The sequence below is a fragment of the Aquarana catesbeiana genome, linkage group LG08 (genome assembly GCF_042186555.1).
Source record: "Aquarana catesbeiana isolate 2022-GZ linkage group LG08, ASM4218655v1, whole genome shotgun sequence".
Classification (NCBI taxonomy): domain Eukaryota; kingdom Metazoa; phylum Chordata; class Amphibia; order Anura; family Ranidae; genus Aquarana; species Aquarana catesbeiana.
This window is the reverse complement of record NC_133331.1, coordinates 134,039,350-134,065,328: the sequence shown is the minus strand read 5'-3', so window position 1 is coordinate 134,065,328 and position 25,979 is coordinate 134,039,350. Positions and strand designations below refer to the sequence as shown.

At 40.9% G+C, this 25,979-nt stretch overlaps 1 protein-coding gene across 5 annotated transcripts in view; it reads left to right on the top strand.

Annotated features, from left to right (window-relative positions):
• Positions 1-25,979, top strand: part of PLCE1 (phospholipase C epsilon 1) — a 945,493-nt gene that overhangs the window by 865,412 nt on the left and 54,102 nt on the right. For all 5 annotated transcript variants that reach the window (XM_073596424.1, XM_073596420.1, XM_073596423.1 and 2 more), the window contains 2 exons: positions 22,398-22,604; positions 25,118-25,285. In XM_073596424.1, the coding sequence (XP_073452525.1) occupies positions 22,398-22,604; positions 25,118-25,285 (375 nt within the window). The remainder of the gene's footprint in view (positions 1-22,397; positions 22,605-25,117; positions 25,286-25,979) is intronic.

Below are 25,979 nucleotides of genomic sequence, written 5' to 3'. Positions count from 1 at the left end.
TTTGAATCTTCAAGTTTTCATTCCTATTTTCGGATTTTCGAATTTACGAATTTACGGAAAAATTCATTAAACGGGTTTTCGTTAATTCGAACATTTCCAAATTAACGAGTTTGTCAAATTTCGCCGGAAAACGTATTCGGAACAAAACTAATTGCAGATGTGTGCTAACAGCTTTAATACATCTATCTCTCTCCATGGCTCTTAAACACCGTGCTCCTTCCCCAGCTCCACCATCTCTATCTGAGATACCAAAATGCCTGGGCTAGAAGTGGTCAATCCAGAAAATATTTGCTCTTCTCCAAAAATAATTTTCAAGCTCTATCCAGTGGAAAAAGAATTCTCAAAACAAGTGGTCTCTTCTGGTCTCAGTCTTAAACATCTCACTTTGTCAGTTGAGGATTTTTTCTTGTTCAAAGATTCTGCAGATGGGAAGTTTAAGACACTCTTGAAATCTCTTTACACTTGCAGGTCCAGCTTTGCAACCAGCTATCTCTGTGATTTCTGCCTGTCAAACCGCAGGTAACTGGACTACGGCATTGAACAACCAACACAATTTGGTCCCATGCCTTATCTGAGTGAATACAGCAATTATCTCATTCTCTGCTGTTTGTGTTGATGCCCTAGAATAGGTAAATGCAATTAGCTGACCTCCAGCTGTTGCAAAACTACAAGTCCCATCATGCCTCTGCCTCTGGGTTTCACGCTTGTGGCTGTCAGAATCTTGCTATGCATTATGGGACTTGTAGTTCTGCAACAGCTGGAGGTCCGCTAATTGCATATCCCTGCCCTAGAACAAGTAGAGGTAGTTGCAAACAGAGGGAGACAATGGGAAGTGAAAGGAAATCTACCCCTAGGAGGGGAAGTTCAGCCCTGTAAGAATTATCATGGGAAAAAGGTGTCTTCACTGAAGCTTTATCACCAGTCCTATAAATCCAATTGTCACAGTGACAGAAAGTGAGGTGAAATCTTCTGAACAGGTGCACAGACAGCAAAACAAACTTTACAGGAGTGTTAACCCTTTCCAATGCTATCTAAAAAACATAAAAATAGTTTCTTTGGCTGGCGTTACACTTAAAAATGTACCTGTTCCGACTTACATACAAATTCAGAACAAACCTACGGAGCATATCTTGTTTGGAACCCGGGGACTGCCTGTAATAGCACACATTTCTAGAATGGCTCTAATCTCCATTCGCATGGACAGAATCTTGTGGCTTAAAACCTGATCAGCTGAAGCTGCCTGTAAACCGCCTCATCCTCATGGCCTTTAAAAGAGGGTGTCTCTTTGATTTGACACTTGAAAATTTTCATTAATGATGTCACAGGAGGGAAAGTTCTTCTCCCACAGTGGGAAATTAAAAAGCAACCTTCTTCAGAAACCTGCGCTTTTTTTCAAAACACAGAGCACATCATTGCTCTACCTTTTGGCTTAAGACATGGTCCCCAAAGCCCACTAAGTCTTCCCAAGGGGTGCCCTCACACCTAAGAGTAGAGGAACATCTGTTTAAGTTTGCTTCTCTCTTGGTCACAGACATCCCAATCAATGGTTTCATAGGGGTACAAAATAGAGTTCAATCTCTGTTCCCTCACTGCTTTCTTCTTTGAAACCAACCAAAACCTGCCCAAAAACAGTCAAATTTGTAGAATGCCCTGAGCCATCTCTTTTCCCAGGAGGTAGTTGTACTAATACCCCTAAAAGACATGTTCAAGGGGTTATATGCAAACCTGTTTATGGTGCCACAGCCCAACAGGGATATTTGTCCTTATCTGGACCTAAAATCCCTTAACAAATACCTTTTAAATTCCAAGATCCAAGAAGGAGAAAATCACTTCCAGTTTGTTGCACTGGAAGGTCTTTCCTCTGCTCTCAGAATATTCACAGAGGTCCTGGTACCTCTTCTTGTCCTTCCAGGAACTCCAGATTTTTTTTTCACCTAGAATACTTGCATCTGATCCTGGGAACATCCCAAACAAAGATATTTTATCCAGAGAATATGCTGCTTTCTCTCAGAGATCACACTCAGAAATTGAGGTCAAACAGACATTCCTCAGTGTCAAGATCAGGGATCAAGTTCAGAGGCCAGAACTAATAGCAGTGGAAGGGATCACACAGAAACCAGCAGGACAAATACACAAAGGGATTCTCCTAGTGGGCTCACCTGAGGTGGGGGCCTAAACTGTAATGCCCTGTACACACAACCGGTTTTGCCGTCGGAATAAACTCTGAAGGTTTTTACGACAGAGTTCCGACGGAATTCCGCTCAAGCTGTCTTGCATACACACTGTCACACCAAATTCCGACCGTCCAGAACGCAGTGACGTACAACACGTACAACAGGACTAGAAAACGGAAGTTCAATAGCCAATAGCTTCTATCTCGTACTTGCTTCAGAGCATGCGTCATTTTTGGTGCGTCGGAACAGCATGCAGACGAGCGTTTTTTCCGATAGTAATTTGTTCCGCCGGAAAAATATAGAACATGTTCTCTATCTAAGTCCGTCTGAATTTTCGACAGAAAAAGTCAGATGGGCCATACACACGGTCAGAATATACTATGAGAAGCTCCCATTGGACTCTTTCTGTTGGAAATTCTGCTTGTGTGTACGCAGCATAAGTGGTCTTCACCAGAGCTCCTGATGTTGGAGATGGGTTTCATTGTGTGCTGGCTAGTGCCAGGTCGCCGTGCTCAGGATCGCCCACCAGGTGGTGAGCAAGCCAGGGTGCAGATGTAGTAGATAGGGATTAAGCAGAAGTGTAGTCGGTAAACAATTATAGGATGATTAGCCCCCTCCAACAGATGCCCCCTTTCCTCAAAAACGTCTTTAATTGCCAGCATCCCTTTATTCCCAATGTCATAATAAGACATTACTCATTCACTGAGAAATAGATATTTCCCATGGCAGAATCTGAAGCAAATTATGCATACCGAACCATTGGCGTTCCAAAGTTGCGCCTTCTATCAGAGAATGGCTGACGAGAGTCGTGCATATTAAAAACATGGAAGAATTGATATACACTTCCCAAGACAGAATACACAAGTTTGCATTTACCTGGGCATGTTGGAATCACTTTACCACATCAGACCGATACCGTCAATATGTACCATAGGAAAGACCTTATAAAGAATACATTTTTTCCTAGTTGGCTATCGGGTGGCCGCAGAGGAAGAGGAGAAGCGGGGCTGCGCGGGAACGGAACGACTTGTCATAATCCCATAACTTTATCTATACCCTTTACCCCCACCTCATCCCCGGGGGAGAGTGACATCTCCCCCACCCGTCCCCCTTCTATGACCCCTTTTGTCTCCCCCCTGTCCCCATCCCTCTATTCTCTCTTTATATACTGTCCCTGTCCTATCCTTTCTCTAATCTCAGACTGTACACACTCCCCGGTGGCCATAGAGTAATGGCAACCGGGGTTTACTCAACCTGTGTTCTTCCCTTTTTGTTCGTTTTTCTTTTGTGCCTTATACTCAGGTCAGGACGAGTTTCGTCCAAGCTTCAAGCAATAACATGACACCCAATACCTTTGGTTATCACTTATTACACTGTCTCAAACCGCAAAATGTGTAAAAGCTATTTCACAATCTAAACGGAGACTGTATACATGTTGTGATACTATAGTGATAACGTTATTGTATTTGTACTGCATTGCTGTATACCCTGTTATTCTTTCATAAAATAAAAACGTTTATGGGAAAAAAAAAAAAAAAGTTGTTAGTTTACTAAAGGCAGCCTGTTCCTCCTATGACCAGACAAAGGGCACTGTTTCCTTGTTGGCTGTGTAAGGTGCTATTACCTTATAGACATTTATTATGATGTTTCTGTAGATGTGGTCAAATACAACAAATCATTGTATTTCCTTAACATTTCTAGAAGCAGGCAAATCCACCTCTGCTTTTATCTTACAAGATCAATACCGGTACTTGCTCCTTCAGGAGAAATGATGTGTACCAAGAACTGGATCTGAGTTTATTCACATTCACATTTCTCCAATTTGATTTAAATATGATTTTTTCTTAATCTTTTGAAGACACTTGGAAACATGCTTGCAATGCTCCTCTAGATCATTAGAAAAGATAAGCAAATTATCCAAGTAAGCACTAACAGACTGGTCCAACAGATCCTGCAGGACATCATTGATGAAATGTTGAAAAGTTGTAGGAGCATTGCAAAGGCAAAAAGGCAAGACCAAGGATTCAAAATGTCCATATCTGGTTCCTAAAGCAGTCTTCCATTTGTCTCCTTGATGAATGCAGGCAAGGTTATATGCCCCCTATCCATCGCCCCATAAATCTAGTTTGGTATCTAGTATTGGTAAATGTGCACAGACACAAGGTGGAGTCTTTATTTTCAACAGGAGACTGATACAGTGTTTGGTAAATTCCTTTTCTAATCTCATCAAACCACTTCCCGAGCACCTTTATTTTAGGTTCTGACAAATTAAAAATGCAACCAAACCTCCCTAGACTTGTGTATAGGAATGCCTGTGTTCAGTTGCAAGCTAGTTTTCTGGGAAACCTTTTATGTATTTTTCTCTAGTACTGATGTTTGTTATTCCAGTTAAGTGGACATTTTTTTTACTCTGCAAGATCTGATTTGTCTTCCATGCGGACAAAATTGGGCGGTGAGACACCCTCCTCCAAAACCTCATGCTTGCCTTTGCTTGCATGCCCCTAGTTGGCCTACAATTTTTTTAATGTGCTTACTATCGCTTTACCTATGACTGGCTCTCCCTGGAAAGCAAATCCGTATATCATACTGTTTTAAGCAAGGGTTATGCTCAGTATGGCGTGAGCTCTTGAACTGAGCCATGGACTTTTATGTACCCATCCTCCTCCCCCACCCATGTGCCATCCCATTTCCATACCGCAACCCTCTCCTCTTTTTTTTTTTTTTTTTTTACCTCCTCCGAACCTGCCTCTCCCTTCTCTCACCTCCACACTTTTTATTCGCTAGGGTGGTTCCCTTGGCAACAGTGTATTTAAGGGATCAATTAACATTAGGGAAGAGTGAGACATCTCTGGGCTCCCTGAGATTGTTCCACTGGGTAGAGGTTTGTTGTTTCTAGGGTCAGGGACCCAGCTTTTTTTATAAAATGCCTTTCAACCCTATGACTGCTTCTCTTTTTCTCTTTGTTGGGAGCAAGTTGTTCCCTGGTTTGTTAACTGTTTCAGTAAATGTGGTACACCTGATCTGCCTTTTTTTTTTTTTTGCAAGATAGAGTTACACAAGGCACCATTGGTGTATGTGCGGGACTTGTTTCTACTCCATCTATTGTGTTGGGCCTTGTTTACTTTTTTTTTCCCCCACATAGGCTGTTCTGCCCAATGTTGTTTGGGGTGCTGAGATTTTTTTCTTGACTGTTAGAATTCTGTCTTGAGACAGGTTCAATAACCTCCTGTGTCTTTTTACTTTCTGGTTTCTGATAACCACGTCTGACTCTTCTTTCCTCTTCTTCCTTCACCCTCTCCCCTCTCTCCCTACTTTCATTTGCGGTCTACACAAAGGCAATGATCTATATGCCTACACCATGACCCCTCGGGGGTCTTCTAAAAATATGCAAGTGGCCTGGGTTGCAACATAAACAACAGAAGGGATCCCCTAGTGGTGGACTTTTTAGGCACATACAAAAAAGCATAAAAAAGTATATACAAATATAATTTATTGAGTAGAAACAGTAAAAACATAGCATTAATATAGGATCTATTGTTTGGAATGCGAATCAGACAATTTTACATTAGTGTGTATACAGTGTTTTGAAACAGTACTCTTGCACCCAACGCGTTTCTGAATGAATTAGCCTCCTTCCTCAAGGGTGGGTAAATTAGAGACAGTTTTATACTAGAAAAATTTTTTTTTTTTTAAAAGGTGAGCATTTAAGTACAGGTATATGTGAGACATTTCATAGTGTACTCTTTATGTCTTTTACACTTACGTTTACACTGTATTAGCTGACTTGGCATTCCATAAAGCTTTAGTTAAAAACAGCGACAATGACACGGTCTGTCTACCAAATATGTTCTTGATTCTGAGGGAGAAACATTATTCTATGTATTTTGGAGAAATTATAAATCCATAGATGGGTGAAAATGGGATTTCTTTTACGTAAGTATATGTGTAATTTACTCTTCCATTCCAAAGAGAATGAAGGGAGAGGAGAAGAAACCTCTCCTTTGGCCTTCCAAAAAAGGCCCGTAGAGGGCGTATAAAAAAAAATTTGGGGCTCCACTGAGGCCGAAAAGGCAGGTCCTGCAGAAAAATATAATAATACAAATGTATAATAGAAGGTCCTATTCATTATTGAAGATAGAAAATATTGGGTTGACTTGATATTAAGAGGACTATTTTACAAGATTTAAATCATACCTGAAGGTAGTTTAACAAGTGACCTTACGGATGTGTAGTTGATGACTAAAATAATAATGAATAAATAAATAATATATTTAATTGATTGAATGACTAAGTCTAAGTATTTTTTCAAAACAAAAAGGTTGCATATAAAAAAGGTGAAATTGCTGTAATGCTATAGCACTTGGATACAATGATTTTGCTTATTAAAGATTATTTTTATGTGTAACATGTAAAAAGAGGGGAGATAGTACAAGGCATTTGCTTGTAGTATACTCAACTTTGTATTGAGTTTATCTATCAGATTTATTGAAAGTAACAGAGAAACCCCAGGCAGAGCCTTGGTATAGGTGTTAAAGAAGTATAATCAGCATGCCTAAGCTGAAGCAGGAGCCACTAAAGAGTAATTGTTTACCTACATAATATGAGGGTAGATCAAAACATATGACTGTGCAAGCTGGTATAGTCCCGCAAAGTACGATGGATGTCCGGCAATTGTGTCTGGTATTGTTAAGAAGCCTCTCTCCCCCAATCAGCTGTTGATGTAAATTACAACAGCTGATAATGTGGGAGGGAGAGGAGGCAGGTAAGAGTCGTGTATGGCCCCCCGGGAGGAGTGTGCACTGCCCTGTCCACTGCTCGCATGCGCGTCAGAGAGTTGCCACGCCCACTCCACCCGCCGACACAGTATGATTCCCCGGCGGACTGCGCATGTCCGCCGGGGTCGCAAGATGGAGGTCAGTCATAGATGGATTTGACTGTAACCTCACATAGCGCCGCCGTGGGTTACATGGCATGGGCGGCTTTGTGTGCCGGGCGAGCATCAAGTGTAATGTATGTAAAAATAACCAAGTAATATTTGAAGAGACATCTCCTTTTGTGTGGATAGTATAAATAAAAGTAAAAAGATATATGTTTAACATTGATGTTTTCTGGAAACAAGAGAATACTGGTGGCAGACATTGTCTCACAGGTTTACATAACATTATGGAATAAGTTAACACAGATTCACATGACAATATGGGGTAAGGAATATAGAGCAAAGGGAGCATAGATGAAAAACAAGTAAAAATTTGCGCTGAACTGTAAAAAGCAAGTGGCCAGCAAAGTTCGTAGATAACAAACAAAAGGTCACATGCATAAAAATTATTGCGGCGTTGAAAAGTTCAAAATGAAATTGAAGAGTGGGAGGAATCCAATCACCAAATATATTGTGCAGATGTAGAAAGAGTCACTCGTCACCACGTGGTAATGTAGTTTGCTTACCAGAAGGTGTTAAGGATTAGGCATAGATGATAAATTCTCAATAGCATCCAGCAAATCCAGCCCACTGGAACCCCTCATCAGACCACAACATCCGTGGGATTTCCTTCACATATAAACATCTCCCAATGGTCACTTCAGAATTAGGCATTCAGGCATGTAGTCATCATATATCCGAGAAAAGAAAATGAAGGACCCATAGTGAAGCCCGTAATGATAGATAAAAAAACTTTTATTGTAGTAACTTACAGTTGAAGCTTAAAACAGCATGCATCAATGATAGGAACAAACGGCTGCAGCAATCAGCGTACGGATGTCAGCCTGCCTGACATGTTTCATTATAACAGATGTCTTCAGAGGCATGGCATCAGTCAAGAAGGGGAGGGGGAGGGGGGCCGCATTCTGTCATTATTGTTCTCTATCCCCGAGGAAAAACCCTCAAGAAACAGCTTAAACCAAATTGTTTCATTCAGGCCCGGAGGCTGAGTAGCTTTTAATCTATGGATCCATCGCAATTCCATTTGCAATAGGGTCTTATTCTAGTCTCCCCCTCTGAGACCCGGATGTATGCAGTCTAGAATAAGAAATCTTATTTTTGGGAACTTTCCATTATGCACTAGTGTGGTATGTCTCCCAAGAGGGAGATCGGGGTCACAGGTTTTCATACATGTTATGTGTCTATATGCCCTTCTCCAAAATTCCACTTTTGTTTTGCCAACATAAAAACATGTGCATTCGCACAAAAGCATATATATCACCCCATAGGTTTTACAATTGGCAAAATGCTTTGGGTAGAAGGTCTGGCCTTTGGGAAGGGTAGGATTTTTTGTGTGAGCATGAATTTACAGTAATTACATGCCCCACATTTAAATGTTCCCTTGTATTTGCAGTGAGATTTATTCAATTCTCCCTTGTATTCGCTAGTGACGATCCTATCCCTCAAGGATGTGGCCCGTTTAAAGGTAAAAAGAGGCTTGGGAGGGACGAATGGTCCCAATTCTGGGTCGCACTGCATTGATGGGCATTTAAATGTAAGTTTTTTCCTTAAACTTTCCTCCTAAAAGTTTTTTTCCTTAAAATTCCCTCCTAAACTTGGGGTGCGTGTTATACGCGGCGCATGTTATACGCCGATAAATACGGTAATTATCTTGGCTCAGGTAGTTTGCATGTCAATACAGTTCGCTTTACATTTTCACAGCCCTGGTGAGAAAGAAGGGGGATCATTTGGGTGGGCTGTCAGCAGCTGAGAACAAACGTCACACGACACGACATATATTGCATATTCCACACACACACACACACACTCACACAATTGACCTCTAGAAATCACACATATCAGCATGTTTTCTATAATAACCTGTACTTCTTCTTAAACCCATAACATTGGTTCAGTAAGGTTGAAATTCTTTCAGAGATCCATCCCATTTCATTAGCCCCTTCTCCGCCTGTATGGGGGCAATTAAAAAAAAAAAACTCTTACCTTCCAGGGATTTATTCTTGCAGAAACACCAGGGATGGAATATTGTTGGTACATACCTTAGGTGTGGAGTATGTACCCCTGAATTCAGACATATCCAAATCCGTTGCTCTGTTATCCCCTCTATATGACTGGACAACTGAAGTCATATGACCATGTCATCTTTGTGTGATAAGCACGGTACAGATCTTCCTATACTTTAAGTTTTAACCTTTGTTAGAACACCTCTTCCTCGTCCAACAATCCCAATCATGAATATCCTAGGGCCCATATTTAACCCATCCTTACGGACGCTTGGACCCTACCCTGATTTCTCAACCTTTTATAGGTTGATCCTCCAGAGGTAGCGACCCTCTAGACCGTGATTGGGTTGACAGGTACCGCCCCTGTCACCTTTGCTGTTTGTTTTTTTTTCACTACTTGTCAGAACAATATTTTTGCGGACTCTGCGTACAGAGAACCCTGCGCTTTCCTTTCGGAGCGGTTATTGTTGGCGCCTTTATTACGATAACCGCCCCCGCATTCCGGTTATTTTACACGGCCTGAGCGGGCTGCTAGCGTACTACTCCTAACATTCCCTGTTCTGACTATAGTCCTTCAAAAAAAAAAAATTAGCCTGGAGATTTTCCAAACTATAATAGTTCAATCAGCCCCCCCGTGGACTTTTCTGAAGTATTCTAAAGGAAATGCTTAACAAAGGGCTATTATTTTTGTTATCTCAAGAATGATTAGAGCAGACTTGGTTACTGCATTTTACCATCTGGGGTGTAATACCTGGAACCATTAAAAAAAAAATTCCTATGGGAGCGTCCTTCACCAGACTGCTAATTCAAATTCCATCAAACACACAAATGTGTACTACATCCATCAACTCACTCATCATTACAGATTTCTGAAGCCACAGCTGAACTACTTCCAAGGTATTTTTATTCTGGGGTCTCGTACCTCCAGACACCAAAAGTACCTTCCAGAGGAATACACCTTACTGTACCCTCTGACCGTATATGCCAAACTTTAAGGGGTCTCATGGGCTTAGCCCCATACCCAGATTTCATGTGCAGTGCAGCTGTCTGACTGGTGTCACCCTTGCACTAACTTTCAGAGCAGTACTGCCTGGTGACTATTTTTACAGTACTGTCACCCGGCGTCTCTGATTATCATACACGTCCTCTCGGTATGCTAGTATACTACTCCTCACATTTAAAATGTGTTGTCAGACAAACTACAAAGCCCAATGAAATCCTCCACTATTCAAAACAATATTATGGCTTCTATCTGTACCTAGATATTACAGCAATTACTTGGATGCCTCCTGTTTGCTCTCTACCCAAAACTGTATTACAATATAAAACTTTAACAAAACAACTGGAATTAAATTTAATGCAGTTGTTGATCCCGCCAAAATAATGTGTTGGTAGAGAGAGTTGGTTACATTGGTGATGGCAGAAGCATCAGAGGAAACTACAACAGAGCCAGTGTTGGTGGACCCAGCCTGCCTCAGCAGAGTTAGACCAAAAAGAGCCTCTTCTGCTTCCAGCATTGGATCACCAGTCACTGCTATCCCCTCGGGCCAGGTGTATATAATGCAGTTCTTCCGGACTGAAACTGCTTTCTGTATACCCTGCTGGTTTACCATAATCACAAAAAAAATAAATAAAAATAAAATGGGGATAGCCTTCTGTTGTCTATTTACAAAAAAATTATGGCTAAACATCATATATTTCAACAATAAAAAAAAACTTTTGTCCAAGAGAGGATGGACTACACCCCCATATTGCAAATAGGAGGGAATCCCCCTTGACTCACATATGCCCTGGGAAATCAAACCACAAGTTTTGAGACCAAAATACCACACAACAGTGCAAAAAAAGCCAAAACTGAAACTCCTGTAAAAAGAGAGATGGCTCAAGGAGGCCAACCAAAGCCCCCTCCTCCTCTTGCAGGATATACATTACAAGCCTCAAAACAATGAATTGCCCTCTGAAGAACTCCAAAAATATTTAAAAACATGCACCGCTAAAAGTACAAAAAACTCAGTTAAAGCTATTAAATTCAGTGCAAAGTAGACCGCATGGCTACACACATACAAAGGAATTGGAGCAGCTTCCCCTCTGGGATGATGTACAGGCTAAAAAGCACAAAATCCTTAAACTGCACCTCTCAAAATAGCCATGGTCATGGCCTCATGGTGACTACAACAAAAGCCAGGCCACAACAAAATGGCGCATTTTCCCACCAAAACTGAAATCCAATACAAAAATTGCCACTCTTCTACTGAAAAGTTGACAAAAAGTACAAACACAGCTAACCTACAATAGCTTACATTCACTTAAAGGAAAACAGAAATGATGCCTAGAAACAAGATGGTGGCTCATGTCACATGGTTTCACACACAAAGGAATGGTGGCTGCACCTCCCCCTATAGAATGACCCACAGACCAAACGGCACAAAAGAAAAGCCAGGCCATGACCACATGGTAGACTACAGCAAGATGGCAGACGAAAACCACAGCACAGTCACATGGTAACAACAAAAGGAAATGGCAGACGAAAGCCAGGCCATGACAAAATGGCACATTTTCCCATCAAAACTTCTCCCCACAAAATTACAAAAAAATGACACATTTGAGATACTAAATGAACACTTACAAACATTTAATTCTGCATAACACTAGGGACCTTGGCAGGCCTCAAACACAGGCTCTCCAACCAAACAACACATCCAAAAAAGCCAAAAGCTACATACAATGCTTGCATGGTCTTTTCATCTCAAAACAAAAAGAAACCCTCCCCCTTCCTATTGTGCACAGGAAGTAGCCCTTTCAACATACATATTCTATTGTAACAACCATGGAACAGCCAGCCTCCCCCGTGCATGGCCACAAACATGCAGTTACTTACAAATTGCTCAGCCACCCACACATTGCAGGTTGCAACTAATCCCACATCTATAATCATACACAATATACAGTTTCAATTTCTATTTCTCATATGCATTATTCAAAATCAGTCTCATCAAAGTATTAGCATAGCCAAAGGTAAACAGGAAAGTTCTGATAAGTTTTTTTTTAGTCTGGGTATTCAAATGGGAGGCAGGTAAACACAAAACCAGCTCTGTCTTTCATACAAGAAATCGCATTCACCCCAACATTAAACTTCCTCACACAGGGCACCATCTGACAAGGCTATATTTATACCTACCTCACTTATATACTTAATGATACATAAGTGATTAAAACCTTTTATCTATATATGAATCAAGCCATGAAATTAAGGACAAATGATACCTGTGCGAAAAAGGGTAACAATCTAATTTATTTAAACTTACTATTGTACAGAAAAGAAACTTGTATTAATATGAGATTAGCAACTGTAACATAAATGATACAACCTTAAAAACAACAATGTTACCAATGATACAAAATATTGCTATAATGGTCATACACATGCTATCAAGAGATTAATAATGTATTAAGGCAAAATCCTATGATAGAAAAGGTTAGGGAAGAAAAGACACATAAGAGATAATACAGATACATTATATAGAGAGGTCTTACATGTGGCCATCTTTCATCTAGACTGTGAACCCAGATGAGCTAGAATCTCTAGGTTTTTGATTTTATGTTGTTATGCCCTGTACACACGGTCGGACATTGATCGGACATTCCGACAACAAAATCCATGGATTTTTTCCAATGGATGTTGGCTCAAACTTGTCTTGCATACACACGGTCACACAAAGTTGTCGGAAAATCCAATCATTTTAAACGCGGTGACGTAAAACACGTACGCCGGGACTATAAACGGGGCACTAGCCAATAGCTTTTGTCTCTTAATTTATTCTGAGCATGTGTGGCACTTTGTGCATTGGATTTGTGTACACACGATCGGAATTTCTGACAATGGATTTTGTTGTCGGAAAATTTTATAGCAAACTCTCAAACTTTGTGTGTCGGAAATTCCAATGGAAAATGTGTGATGGAGCCCACACACGGTCTAAATTTCCGACAACAAGGTCCTATCACACATTTTCCGTCGGAAAATCTGACCGTGTGTACAGAGCATTGGAATATCCCACTCCCACCAATCGGAACTCAGGGTCACCTCATTGGTTCAGAAGTGGTATTGAACCCTGATTGGCTACCCCTGAAGTATAAGGTTCATTGGTAAAGTTACATCAACTTCTGATTGGCTGTAATTTCTAGCCCAGTTAAACATCATGCTTAAACATTAGACTCTCTGGTGCCTCTGAGTCTGCCTTAAACCAGTTAGCCCTGTTTGATTGCAATGTAAGCAATTCCGAAATTAGCATGTCAAAGGACCCCCCAACCAGGTGGTGAATTATCACCTGCCTAAAACATTCAACAGCTTTTGAGAACAAGGAAAAATCTAAGCTGGGCTCAACCTGATATCACAAAATATAGTCCTTTTATTAGAGAGTTCCCCTGAAGATATAAATATGGATTGCAAAATCTCCACCACAAGGGGGGGCTGGTTACCCTCACTATTGTGTATGTCCCTAATTATTAATAAACCCCTTTCTTGGAATCCTGTTTTTGAGGAACTTTCGACATTCTGTGAGGGTATGGCCATCGGGGGGGGGGGGAGACTTAAGGTAGCTTGGAACTTGCTATTAGATGTGTTCCACTCCCGCTCACATCACATTGTGTGCGTTTTTGCGTTGTTTCAAACAGATGTTACACAATGAACAGCTCGATATTTGATGTCTGTTACACAGTAAGGGGAATTATTCTTGTTATTCCTCTTCTCGTAGATCTTACTTAAGAATTGACCATTTCTTAATTCAGCATTCAGCTCCTCAAAAGGTTTCAGCGGCCTCAAAAGCCACCCGCACTTTATCTGATCATTCCCCTGTAGTCCTAGACGTGTTCTTACATAAGGATGCGCAAAGGTCATGGCAGTGGAAATGGAATGAGTCTTTATTACAGGATAAAGTCAGAGCCCCAGTGGACGCAGAGCTCAAGACCATTTTTTCAATTGCCCCTGGAAGCAGTTCAGTGAGACAGTCATATGGGCGATGAGGAGGAAATTGATTGGCATTCTTTCTATCACAGATGTCTAGGGCTGCAACTAATGATTATTTTCATAATCAATTAGTTAGCCCATTTATTGTTTCGGATCGGATAAAAACCTCAAAAAAGTGTGGCGTTTAATTTAGTAATTATGTAAAGTTTAAACAAAGACAATTCGTTCTTGAATGCAGTGGTAAATATAAATAACCAGCTCTATGGTTGGGAAACAAAATATCTCATCCAGAAAAGATATATATACTATTAGAGGTTGAATCTGGTACATATCATCAGACTCAGAGATCAACATTTTTATTTAAAGAATTTTTGATTTTCAGACAAGACTGTAATATAATATTATGCATGGCAGACTCCCTTGCCATAGACAGGTAGTTTTATACAGTCACTAAGACATTTATGTGACATTAAAGGTTATTTTTTTTTTTTTTAATAACAAACATGTCATACTTACCTGCCCTGTGCAGTGGTTTTTACAGAGCAGCTTCGATCCTCCTCTTTTCGGGTCCCCTGCCAGCAATCCTGGCTTTCTTCTTCAGCCATGATGCTTGCTCTGGTGGCACTGGTGCCTGCTCGCTCCTGAGCCCTGCTCTATGCATCTATAAGATACACAGAGTTGTGAATCTGCCCCAACCCCTGCTCTCTCCTCATTGGCTCACTTGCTGTTTGACAGTAGCAGGGCCAGTGGCTCCCTCTGCTGTCTCAGCCAATGAGTAATAAGAGACCCGGGAGAAGCTCAGCTCTTGTACACATTGCTGGATTAAGAGGGAGCTCAGGTGAGACCACTGCACAAAGAAGGTTTTTTACCTTCATGCATAAATGCATGAAGGTAAAAAACCTTGAGCCTTTCAAACCACTTTTAGTAGCAGCAGCATGCTTTTTATATCACCTGTTATGATGGGGTTAAAAAACAAAAGTTAATTTATACTGTGAAAGTGTATATATATATATATATATATCGCATGTATAATAATAAATATACCCAGAAGTAGGATATACAGGGTATTTTAACTAGGAGTCAGACATAAAGCTATATGAAGGTGGAAGGGGATTTAAATAATTTATAATAAAGTAGTACTGAAGGCTGAGACTTTTTTGCATGGATATAATCATTTTAAATATAATGCAAAATACTAGTAAACTTCTACTTTAAATTGAATTTTGCTGCCTTAAATTACCTCCAGTCTATCGGCCTCCAGCTTCTCTGGGTTCAGATGCTGATCTTCCCTGCACAGAGCCCTTAAATTGATTGTAAATATTATTTTTTTATTTTAAACAACAAAAAAATTAATATCTGCTCTGTGCAGTGGTTTTGCACAGAGCAGCCCCGATCCTCCTCTTCTGGGTTAAAGCCCCCTCCCCCCCCACCACTTCTGACTCCTTCTGTCTTTAGAGTGCCCCTATAGCAAGCCGCTTGCTATGGGGGTACTTGTGCGGGTTAAATCCCTAGCCGCACTGTGTGCTTCTGTTTACACACACTGTGCATCTCGGCTCCGCCCCCTGTTCCTTCCTCACACACTGTGATTGACAGCAGCAGGTGCCAATGGCTCCCACTGCTACATCCGAGTTCTGTGAGGGAGAGAAAGAGAGCAGTGCTACTGCTGCTCTCAGGTACAGTGCTAGATTGGAATCAGGTAAGTATACGGGGGGGGGGGGGGGGGCTGAGGGGGAAGCTGGTCAAGTTTCAGCCTTTAGAATCACTTTAAATCACTTCCTTCTCTTGCCCAGGACTACATGTTTTATGAGACATTGTTCCTCACACATTTACAAGCTCTCTGGCACTTACTGACATATGTGGACAGTGTATTGAGCTGTATGATGCTGCACTGTATTTCCTGATATGTAAACATATAATGCATTCTGTATGCAGGCCAACTAATCGATTATGAAAATAGTTAACTATTTGTCAATTCGTTTTTCAGCCCTATAGACGTCACAGGACTCGTAGTACTGTGGAGAAAGCTGTACAAATACAAAAAAAGAGAACAGATGTAAACAGAGAAAATATATTTCATGTTTTCTGAAGTATAGAGAAACTTCTTTGCAGTATTTCTGCACACTTCTTCCACCTTCATTCTGTAGTTCTCTTGCTGGACTTAGCCACAAATGAAGCTTGGTGCTGCCTTCTCTAGTCCTGTTGCCATAGGTACTGGCCAATGAGAGCTGTGACAGATGCAACGTCAGCCCCTGGCCATCTTCACCTACTTGTGACAAATGGATTGTCAAACTTGCACCGCACTGTTACTGATACGCAATGATGGAACTCTCATCCTCACCCTGCACAAAGATTTCCCAGCTCACAGGAACACAATCACATGCCAGCAGACAGACACAAATCGTTGCTGGGTTTGGTTAACTACAAACTTAACCCATTAAACTCCAAACTGCCACCAGATAGCTTTCAACCTATCAACCCTTCACAATAACAGCAATTACAATTATGACTGATAAATGTCTGTAACACACACTGGGGTTGATTTACTAAAAGCAAATCCACTTTGCACTACAAGTGCACTTGGAAGTGCAGTCGCTGTAGAACTGAGGGGAAGATCTGAAATGAAGGAAAGCTCTGCTGATTTTATCATCCAATCATGTACATGCAAAAATGCTGTTTTTTATTTTCCTTGCATGCCCCCCTCAGATCTGCAGGGACTGCACTTCCAAGTGCGCTTTCAGTGCAAAGTGGATTTGCCTTTAATAAACAAACCCCCCTGTAACCACAGATAGGTATATCCAGAGATTTACCATGTGGTAGCGCTCTTCAAAGTGGCAAGGATTCTTTAGTTCTGCGTTAGTGCATTAGAGGCAATATTACAAATTTAGAAATATTGTTTATTAAAAATTAAACGGTTAAAAAAACGTGTGAACAAAATATTTAGAGGAAAGGAGATAATAATACAACAGTGAAATAAAAAGGCTTTTAAGAATGAAAATACTTAAAGCTGAGTTCCACCCATTTAAAAGTCAGCAGCTACAAAAAGTGTAGCTGCTGACTTTGAATAAACAGACACTCATCTGTCCCATGGTCCAGCGATGCGGCTGCCTGAAGCCTCGCTTCTCTCACCCTCCTCTCTACGGCACTGGCATTGCAAACGTGGGCGCTCGGCTGTGGCTTCACAGCCAGGCACGCACTGCGCATGCGCGAGCCACGCGTTGTGAATGGTCGGGCAATTTTCTGGGACCTGTGACATGTCCCAGAAGATTGCAGGGAGGGAGGGGGAGAGGTGAACTCGTGCCAGGAGAGGAAGTGGGAGCTTGGTACCTGTGAAAACTAGGTACCCGCCCCCCACCCAAAAAAAATGACATGCCAAATGTGGCGTGTCAGGGGGTCACAAGTACTTAACTACTTGCCAACTGCCGCACACACATATACATCGGCAGAATGCCACAGGCAGGCAAATGGGCATACCTGTACGTCCCTTTGAATTTGCCGCCTATCGGGCGCCTGCCGCGCGCTGCGGGAGCGTGCCCACGAGATGTTCGCCGGCGGCCCGCGATTGTGGCGAGGAGAGGCAGAACGGGAATATGTTTATGTAAACAAGGCATTTTCCTGTTCTGCTTAGCAACATGACAGGGATCTACAGCTGTGATCTCTGTCATGTTGTAGTGAGCCCATCCTCCCACAGTTAAAATCACTCCCTAGGACACACTTAACACCTTGATTGCCCCCTAGTGTTTAACCCCTTCCCTGCCAGTGTCATTTATACAGTAATCAGTGGCTATTTGTAGCTCTGATTGCTGTATAAATGGCAATGGTCCCAAAATAGTGTCAAACGTGTCCAATGTGTCCACCATAATGTCGCAGTCCCGATAAAAATCACAGATCACCGCCATTACTAGTAAAAAAAAATGTTTAAAAAATGCCATAAATCTATCCCCTATTTTGTAGACGCTATACCTTTTGCGCAAACCAATCAATATACACTTATTGTGATTTTTTTTTTTTTTTAATTACCAAAAATATGTAGAAGAATGCATATTGACCTAAACTATGGAAGAAATTAGTTTTTTTATATATTTTTGGGGGATATTTATTATAGCAAAAAGTAAAAAATATTGTTTTTTTTTCAAAATTGTTGCTCTTTTTTTGGTTATAGCGCAAAAAAAAAACCACAGAGGTGATCAAATACCACCAAAAGAAAGCTCAATTTGTGGGAAAAAAAGACGTCAATTTTGTTTGGGTACAATGTCGCATGACCGCACAATTGTCAGCTAAAGCGACGCAGTACAGAATAGCAAGAAATGCTCTGGTCAGGAAGGAGGTAAATCCGTCCGGGGCTGAAGTGGTTAAAGCGAAAATTCAATTTTTCGGTGGCTGCTTTAACATATTCCATTAGGCAAAGTCCAATCAATGTGAAGTATGTGTCACCAGCGCAAACAAAAAATAAAAATGAATTAGTGTCCAGTCTCAAATTACGTTTGCTGCAGTTAAATGTGTACCTACCCTAGAGGGGGATAATTAATATGTGGAAAGAAAGTGATAACTGCGCTAACTTTACTATGTACTAAACATATCAGATTCAACAGTGAAATGTGCAACTTTATAACAACAGAAAAGGTGTAAATATAGCCTTCTTCTGGTGAGTGGCCATTTTAAAAGGTGGTGGTGCCGTCACAAACTGGTGGAACACAGTCACAGAGTAGGGTGTTTGAGTTCACAGGCAACAGTTGAACAACACTGAAAATACTCAATGGGACTTTAATACCTTATACTTTTACATTTTTTGTATTTTTTCAAATTTTTTATTTGATATATTTTTTTGTTTGCCCTTTTTGGATTTTTTGGATATCTGTTTTATTTGGTGATTGTGTTTTGGGACACTTGACTTGCTTGGTACTATATCACTGAATAGGTGTGTGGGGAGTACGTTGAAGCAAGATCTTTAGCACATAACTTGAATTTGCAATTTCTGTTTTTATAAATTTTAAAGTTGCACATTTCACTGTTGAATCTGATATGTTTAGTACATAGTAAAGTTAGCGCAGTTATCACTTTCCTTCCACAAAGTCCAATCAACAAGCAAGATGGTTCAGTGGCTCTCATAACTCTTGGCATGTGTTCCTTGTTTTAATGGTAAAAGGAGAGCTGTATACTGCAGATGCAGTGCTTCTTTTCTGGTCCTGGAGGAGGGTGTTGACAGAATTGATCTGACCAATCAAGAAGTCTAAAGCCGCATACACACGAGCGGAATGTCCGACAGAAAAAGTCTGACGGAAGCTTTTCATCGTCTATTCCGATCGTGTGTATGCCTCATCGGACTTTTTTTCCGAAAATTCTGACGAATCTAGAAATGGAACATGTTCTAAATATTTCCGACGGAACCAATTCCTATCGGGAAAACCGCTCGTCTGTATGCTGTTCCGACGGACCAAAAAACGACGCATGCTCTCAAGCAAGTATGAGACGGAAGCTATTGGCTCCTGGCTATTGAACTTCCTTTTTCTAATCCCGTCGTATGTGTTGTACGTCACCTCGTTCTTGACGGTCGGACTTTGGTGTGACCGTGTGTATGCAAGACCGCTTGTGCGGAATTCCGTTTGAGTTCCGACGGAGAAACCTTCGGAGTTTATTCCGACGGCAAAACTGGTCGTGTGTACGTGGCATAAGGGGTGGCTGATGGGATGTCACTATGTTTATGATGAAGTAGCGCCCCTCCCATAGATGCAGTTTTTTGTAGATATTAACCCATTTACATCTCTACAGGCTACAGTCTAGTAACATGTATATTATTGTCCAGTATGAAATTACCTTTTAAATTAACCCAAACCTGATGGGTATAGGATGGCGATTTTCACATTGGAGAGATGATGGGCCTAATCCATTCTGATACCTCCTAGGATAGTGGTGTTTGGACCTAAAATGCTTCTAATTAACTGATACATATACAGTATCTCACAAAAGTGAGTGAGCTTGTATAACAGTGTAAATTTGCTGTCCCCTCAAAATAACTCAACACACAGCCATTAATGTCTAAACCGCTGGCAACAAAAGTGAACCCTAAGTGAAAATGTCCAAATTGGGCCCAAAGTGTTGCCACTATTATTTTCCAGCACTGCCTTAACCCTCTTGGGCATGGAGTTCACAGAGCTTCACACGTTGCCACTGGAGTCCTCTTCCACTCCTCCATGACGACATCACAGAGCTGGTGGATGTTAGAGATTTTGTGCTCCTCCACCTTCCGTTTGAGGATGATGCCCCACAGATGCTCAATAGGGTTATGGTCTGGAGACATGCTTGGTCAGTCGATCACCTTTATCCTCAGCTTCTTTAGCAAGGCAGTGGTCGTCTTGGAGGTGTGTTTGGGGTCGTTATCATGTTGGAATACTGCCCTGCGGCCCAGTCTCCGAAGGGAGGGGATCATGCTCTGCTTCAGTATGTCTCAGTATATGTTGACATTCATGGTTCCCTTAATGAACTGTACTGTAGCTCCCTAGTACCGGCAGCACTCATGCAGCCCCAGACCATGACACTCCCACCACCGTGCTTGAAGGTAGGAAGGACACACTTGTCTTTGTACTCCTCACCTGGTTGCTGACACACACGCTTGACACCATCTGAACCAAATAAGTTTATCTTGGTCTCATCAGACTACAGGACATGGTTCCAGTAATCCATGTCCTTAGTCTGCTTGTCTTTAGCAAACTGTTTGCGGGCTTTCTTGTACATCATCTTTAGAAGAGGCTTCCTTCTGGGATGACAGCCATGCAGACCAATTTGATGCAGTGTGCGGCGTATGGTCTTAGCACTGACAGGATGACCCCCCCCACCCCTTCAACCTCTGTAGTAATGCTGGCAGCACTCATATGTCTATTTCCCAACCTCTATTTCCCAACCTCTGGGCACGTGCACTGAATTTCTTTGGTCGACCATGGCGAGGCCTGTTCTGAGTGTAACCTATCCTGTTAAACCGCTGCATGGTCTTGGCTACTGTGCTGCAGCTCAGTTTCAGGGTCTTAGTAATCTTCTTATAGCCTAAATCACATGACATCAGGGAGGGAAAATAGCTAATTGGGCCCAATTTGGACATTTTCACTTAGGGCTATACTCACTTTTTTGCCAGCGGTTTAGACATGGCTGTGTGTTGAGTTATTTTGAGGGGACAGCAAATTTACACTGTTATACAAGCTGTACACTCACTACTTTACATTGTAGCAAAGTGTCATTTCTTCAGTGTTGTCACATGATATAATAAAATATTTACAAAAATGTGAGGGGTGTACTTACTCTTGTGAGATACTGTAAATATGTTTTTATTCTGGCTATTATCTCAGGATTTATGTAATACACTGAAGTTTGATTCTTCCAGAAAAGATAGACAGCAATGTGGATTTGCAATGTGGATTTGCAATGTGGATTTGCTAATTACTCCATCTAAACTATTTATGATGGGGGGTTATCTGAGAGGATATCTGCTTGCTTTTATGATATCACTTAGCCTTGGGTAAGACATTTTATTGTATGCTGTGTACTCCTAATGGGTTTAATTCCCTGCAAACCATGCATGACAGAACTGTAGGATTTTGTTACAGTTTCGGGATGGGTCAATCCCAATTCCCTAAAAGGAAATTGATAATTTTCAGATGTTTATTGTTAGCAGAGACTGAGATGATAAGCAAACCTTGACAGAGTGCAGTTTTCAATGCCAGACCTCCATTAGATATTTACAGCTCTGGCAAATGCCTGTTTATTAGTTATCTGCTAAATAATGATCAGCCGAATGGTTTCTGCTATTCTTGAGTTATGATAGCACGTCCTTTGAATTTCCAGAACCCTGTAGAAATGTGACTTATACTCAGTGTAGTAACTGGCCTCAGGTGATACACAGAGATGAACCAAATCCTCCTACCTGTCTACCTGCAGCCCTCTCTTCTCTACAGCTGTTCAAAGTGCAGAATTATAAAGCTTGTATTAGAGTTCAGAAAAGTAATTAGGGAGAAATAATTTCTGATCACGTAACCGCCATGACAGCCAATCAAAGCGGTCAAACCCCTTAAAGGGCCGGTGGGAGCCGGCGCCAAGGGGTTAAGTTGAAGGCTATGAAGGTGCACTTCTGGGTTTATGGAAAGAAATTTGCTGCTGTTATATGTCCCTATTCTTCAAAATAGGTTATGGCTGACCTGGGACTTCTGAACAACATGATTGCGTGGTCCTCTCATGCAACCTTTTGGAGAGCCCAGCCTGCATTATTATTTTTTATACAACACTGCTAGAAAGTATGAGCTTACTACATTTGCTTTGCTTTTATTTTTCCCCTGCAGATTTTGTCATCCATAAAAAGACATGAAGCAAGCACTGACTATTTCTTGATGGAAGAAAAATGTTTTATATCAAAGGACAAAAATGAGTGTAAAAAACCTCCATTCCAAAGAGCAATTGGCCCAGAAGAAGACATCCTGCAAATTCTAAACAGTTGGTTCCCAGAGGAAGGCTATGTCGGAAGGATCATTCTTAAAACTCAGGAAGAAGTATGCCTAGTTCAATAAAAGAAACATTAACTTTGTTTTCTAAAGCAATCTTTTGGCCGATATGAAAAACATGATATAATTCAGTTATAGAAACCTAGAAAAGTGACAGCAGAGAAATGACTGAGTAGTCTGAGTCTGCCCATTTTTTTTCGTTGACTTTTTTGTCTGAGTATAGATCTACAGTATATTTGTCCCAAGCATGTTTGAAGGCATCTACTGTTAACTGGTTATGCATTTATTGAGCACAAAATTTAAAATGTAATTTTCCATAAAATAAAAAATAATAAATAAATAATAAAATAAAATTCTTGAATCTATATGTTAACATGCTTGCAGGAGGGGTGGGCACAAGAATAACCGTGTGCTGCAGCTCCCAAATTAATTAGTCACAGACTGGGGTTACCATATTCTGTAAGGAGAATAATGACCTGGATGTGCTGTCTGGCAGATTCCTTGACTGCTAAATGGAATTATAGATCTTTTGACAGTTGCATTGTGTGTATTTAAAGTGTGAATTTAGCTCATTGAACAGTGTTTATAATGAAATAAAGGCAAGGTTAGAAAAATGAAAGCAGATATTTGATTGCTTGCTTATGCCAACAAACACTCTTCCCTTCCACCTGATTTTTTTAACTAAGCTACATGATTCTTAGTTTTTGCCAAAGCAAAAATTCCATTCTAAATTTCCATAGATACAGATTACATAGGAAATTATATGGTGATGCAGTTTAAAGAGCTGAAATGTTAAATGCAATTTTATTAAGCAAGTAGATAGAAGTAGCTATTGTAAAAGGTATATCTATTTTCTGAACAAATGTATGTATTCTATTAAACTGGGAAGAATTTTTAATTTACTATACTTCCCCCAGCCACTGATCAGGTTCTGTCATGGATTCCTACCATGATCATTTTGTCTGATACCAATTTATACACTTAAGGGGTTATTTACGAAAAGGCAAATCCACTTTGCACTACAAGTGTAAACTACAAGTGCAAAGTGCACTTGAAATTGCACTGAAAGTGCACTTGGAAGTGCAGTCGCTGTAAATCTGAAGGGTAGAACTGAAATGAGGGGAAGCTCTGCTGATTTTATTATCCAATCGTGCAAGGTAAAATGCTGTTTTTCATTTTCTTTGCATGTCCCCCTCGGATCTACAGCGACTGCACTTCCAAGTGCGCTTTCAGTGCAATTTCAAGTGCATTTTGCACTTGTAGTTTGCACTTGTAAGGCAAAGTGGATTTGCCTTTAGTAAATAACCCCCGTAGTGTGAAACAAATTCCGATTTGCTAAATAACAACTTGGATACTTGGTTAGCAGATGATGCAGTGTTGGGGTTTTGGGTATAGTATTCATCTGGAATGTTATCTACTGGAAGTGATGATGTTCTTCCTGTTTTTGTGTAAGTTTACCTCTGGCTGTAAGTTGACTTAAGCCGGCCAAAGATGGATTGAGGCCAGGTTCACACATGTGCGGCTGCGGGTTCATGCCTGGGGTCTGGTGCGTTCTTGTACACCTATTTAGGTGCAATTTAGGTCCGAATTGTAGCCTGAATTCGCACCTGAACCAGACCCAAAGATGCACTGGACCCTTTTTCAATCCTGACCGTGGCCGCCCCGGACATGTGTGAACCTGCTACATTGAGAGCCGGTCACTCTTGCCTGTCATGCAAATTGGATGGGGGGAAACTCATATATGTTTGGACCCAGCCTTAAATTCCATACACACTATTAGATTTTCTGCAGATTTTTGTCTTCAGATTTACCAAAACCATATAATATGAAGTCAAACCTTTATAGTTTCAATTTGTATGCAATCAGGCAGGCCATTGCACTACATGGTTTTGGTAAACCTGAAGACAAAAATCTGCAGAAAATCTAATAGTGTGTATGGGGTCTTTGTCTCGGCTGGTTTAACAGAGACAGACTCAGATTCAGTCCATCTATAGGCAAGCTGATTGTACCCAGGTCAATCCATTAATCCTGGGTACAACCAGCATTAGCATGTGACTATTGATCATTCTGCTCTCTTGGCAGGGACAGCTCCCCTCCCACACACACGCCCCCACCCCTCCCCTGGTGTTGATGGGGGAATTGAGCGAAAATCTATGGCCTGCCTTAGAGTCTGTCACTGTATGACTGTGATGGAAACATTAAACTATAAATGCCTTTGAGATGGGGACATGTGAATGGTCTGTATATTTTATAAAGCACCAATCACTATGTTTTTATTATTTTTTAATTTGGTTGTTTTTGATATTGTAATTTAAGCTTGTGTCTTAGTAGTAAATATGTGATTTTTAATGAACAAGGTAGATCTAAATGTCTTGTAGACTCCAAATGATCTTCCCCTGACCCAGTCAGTTGTGTTTAGAGATTGGACGAGTTTGTATGCACACAGCCACAGCTAAAGAGTGCATATTTCACATTTTTGTTTTTATGTATGGTGTTTTTTTTTCTTATGGCAGCTGACAGTAGTGTTGATACTTTATTATGTTCTTGTACTCTTACTCTAGAATCTGAATGAAAGAAATGTGACTGTGGAGGAAAAGGAAGAGAAGGAGCTGTCTGTCAGTTCTGATGATGAGAGTTTTTTTGTCCAGGTACATGATGTCTCCCCTGAACAGCCACGCACTGTTATAAGAGCTTTACGATTCAGTACAGCACAGGATGTTATTCAGCAGGTAATTGGAATGTGTCTTGCAGTTTCAGTGCTCTACACACCCAGCTTTAATATAATTATAATCAACATCTGCCAGCAGTTTATTAACATCAAGGATCCTTCTGCGTACGTAATTTATTAACCTTTGGTGGTTATTTACGAAAGGCAAATCCACTTTGCACTACAAGTGCACTGCATGTGCACTGCATGTGCACTTGTAAGTGCAGTCGCTGTAGATCTGAGGGGAAGATCTAAAATTAGGGGAAGCTCTGCTGATTTTATCATCCAATCATGTGCAAGCTAAAATGCTGTTTTTTTATTTTCCTTACATGTCCCCCTCAGATCTACAGCGACTGCACTTGAAAGTGCACTTTTATGAAAGTGCGCATAGCAGCACTGCAGTGCAGTTTACTACACCTGCACACTGTATGTAAAACAGGAGCATTGCTTTGAATCATTATAGGCAAAGGTTCAGTTCAGATATCCACGGTTACTGTGAGCACATGGCCAGATTACTGAATGCAGTGATTTGCCAGCACTTTACATAGATTGTGTGGTAGATGTCTCCCTGGGACATCTTGTCACCAAACACACAAGTATTTTTGTGCTTTTCATTATAAAAACTTAAAAAACGTGATTACAGGTGTCACTGGATTACAAATTTCAGGAAACAGATATGTTAGATATAGCATATACTGTACATACAATATAATGCA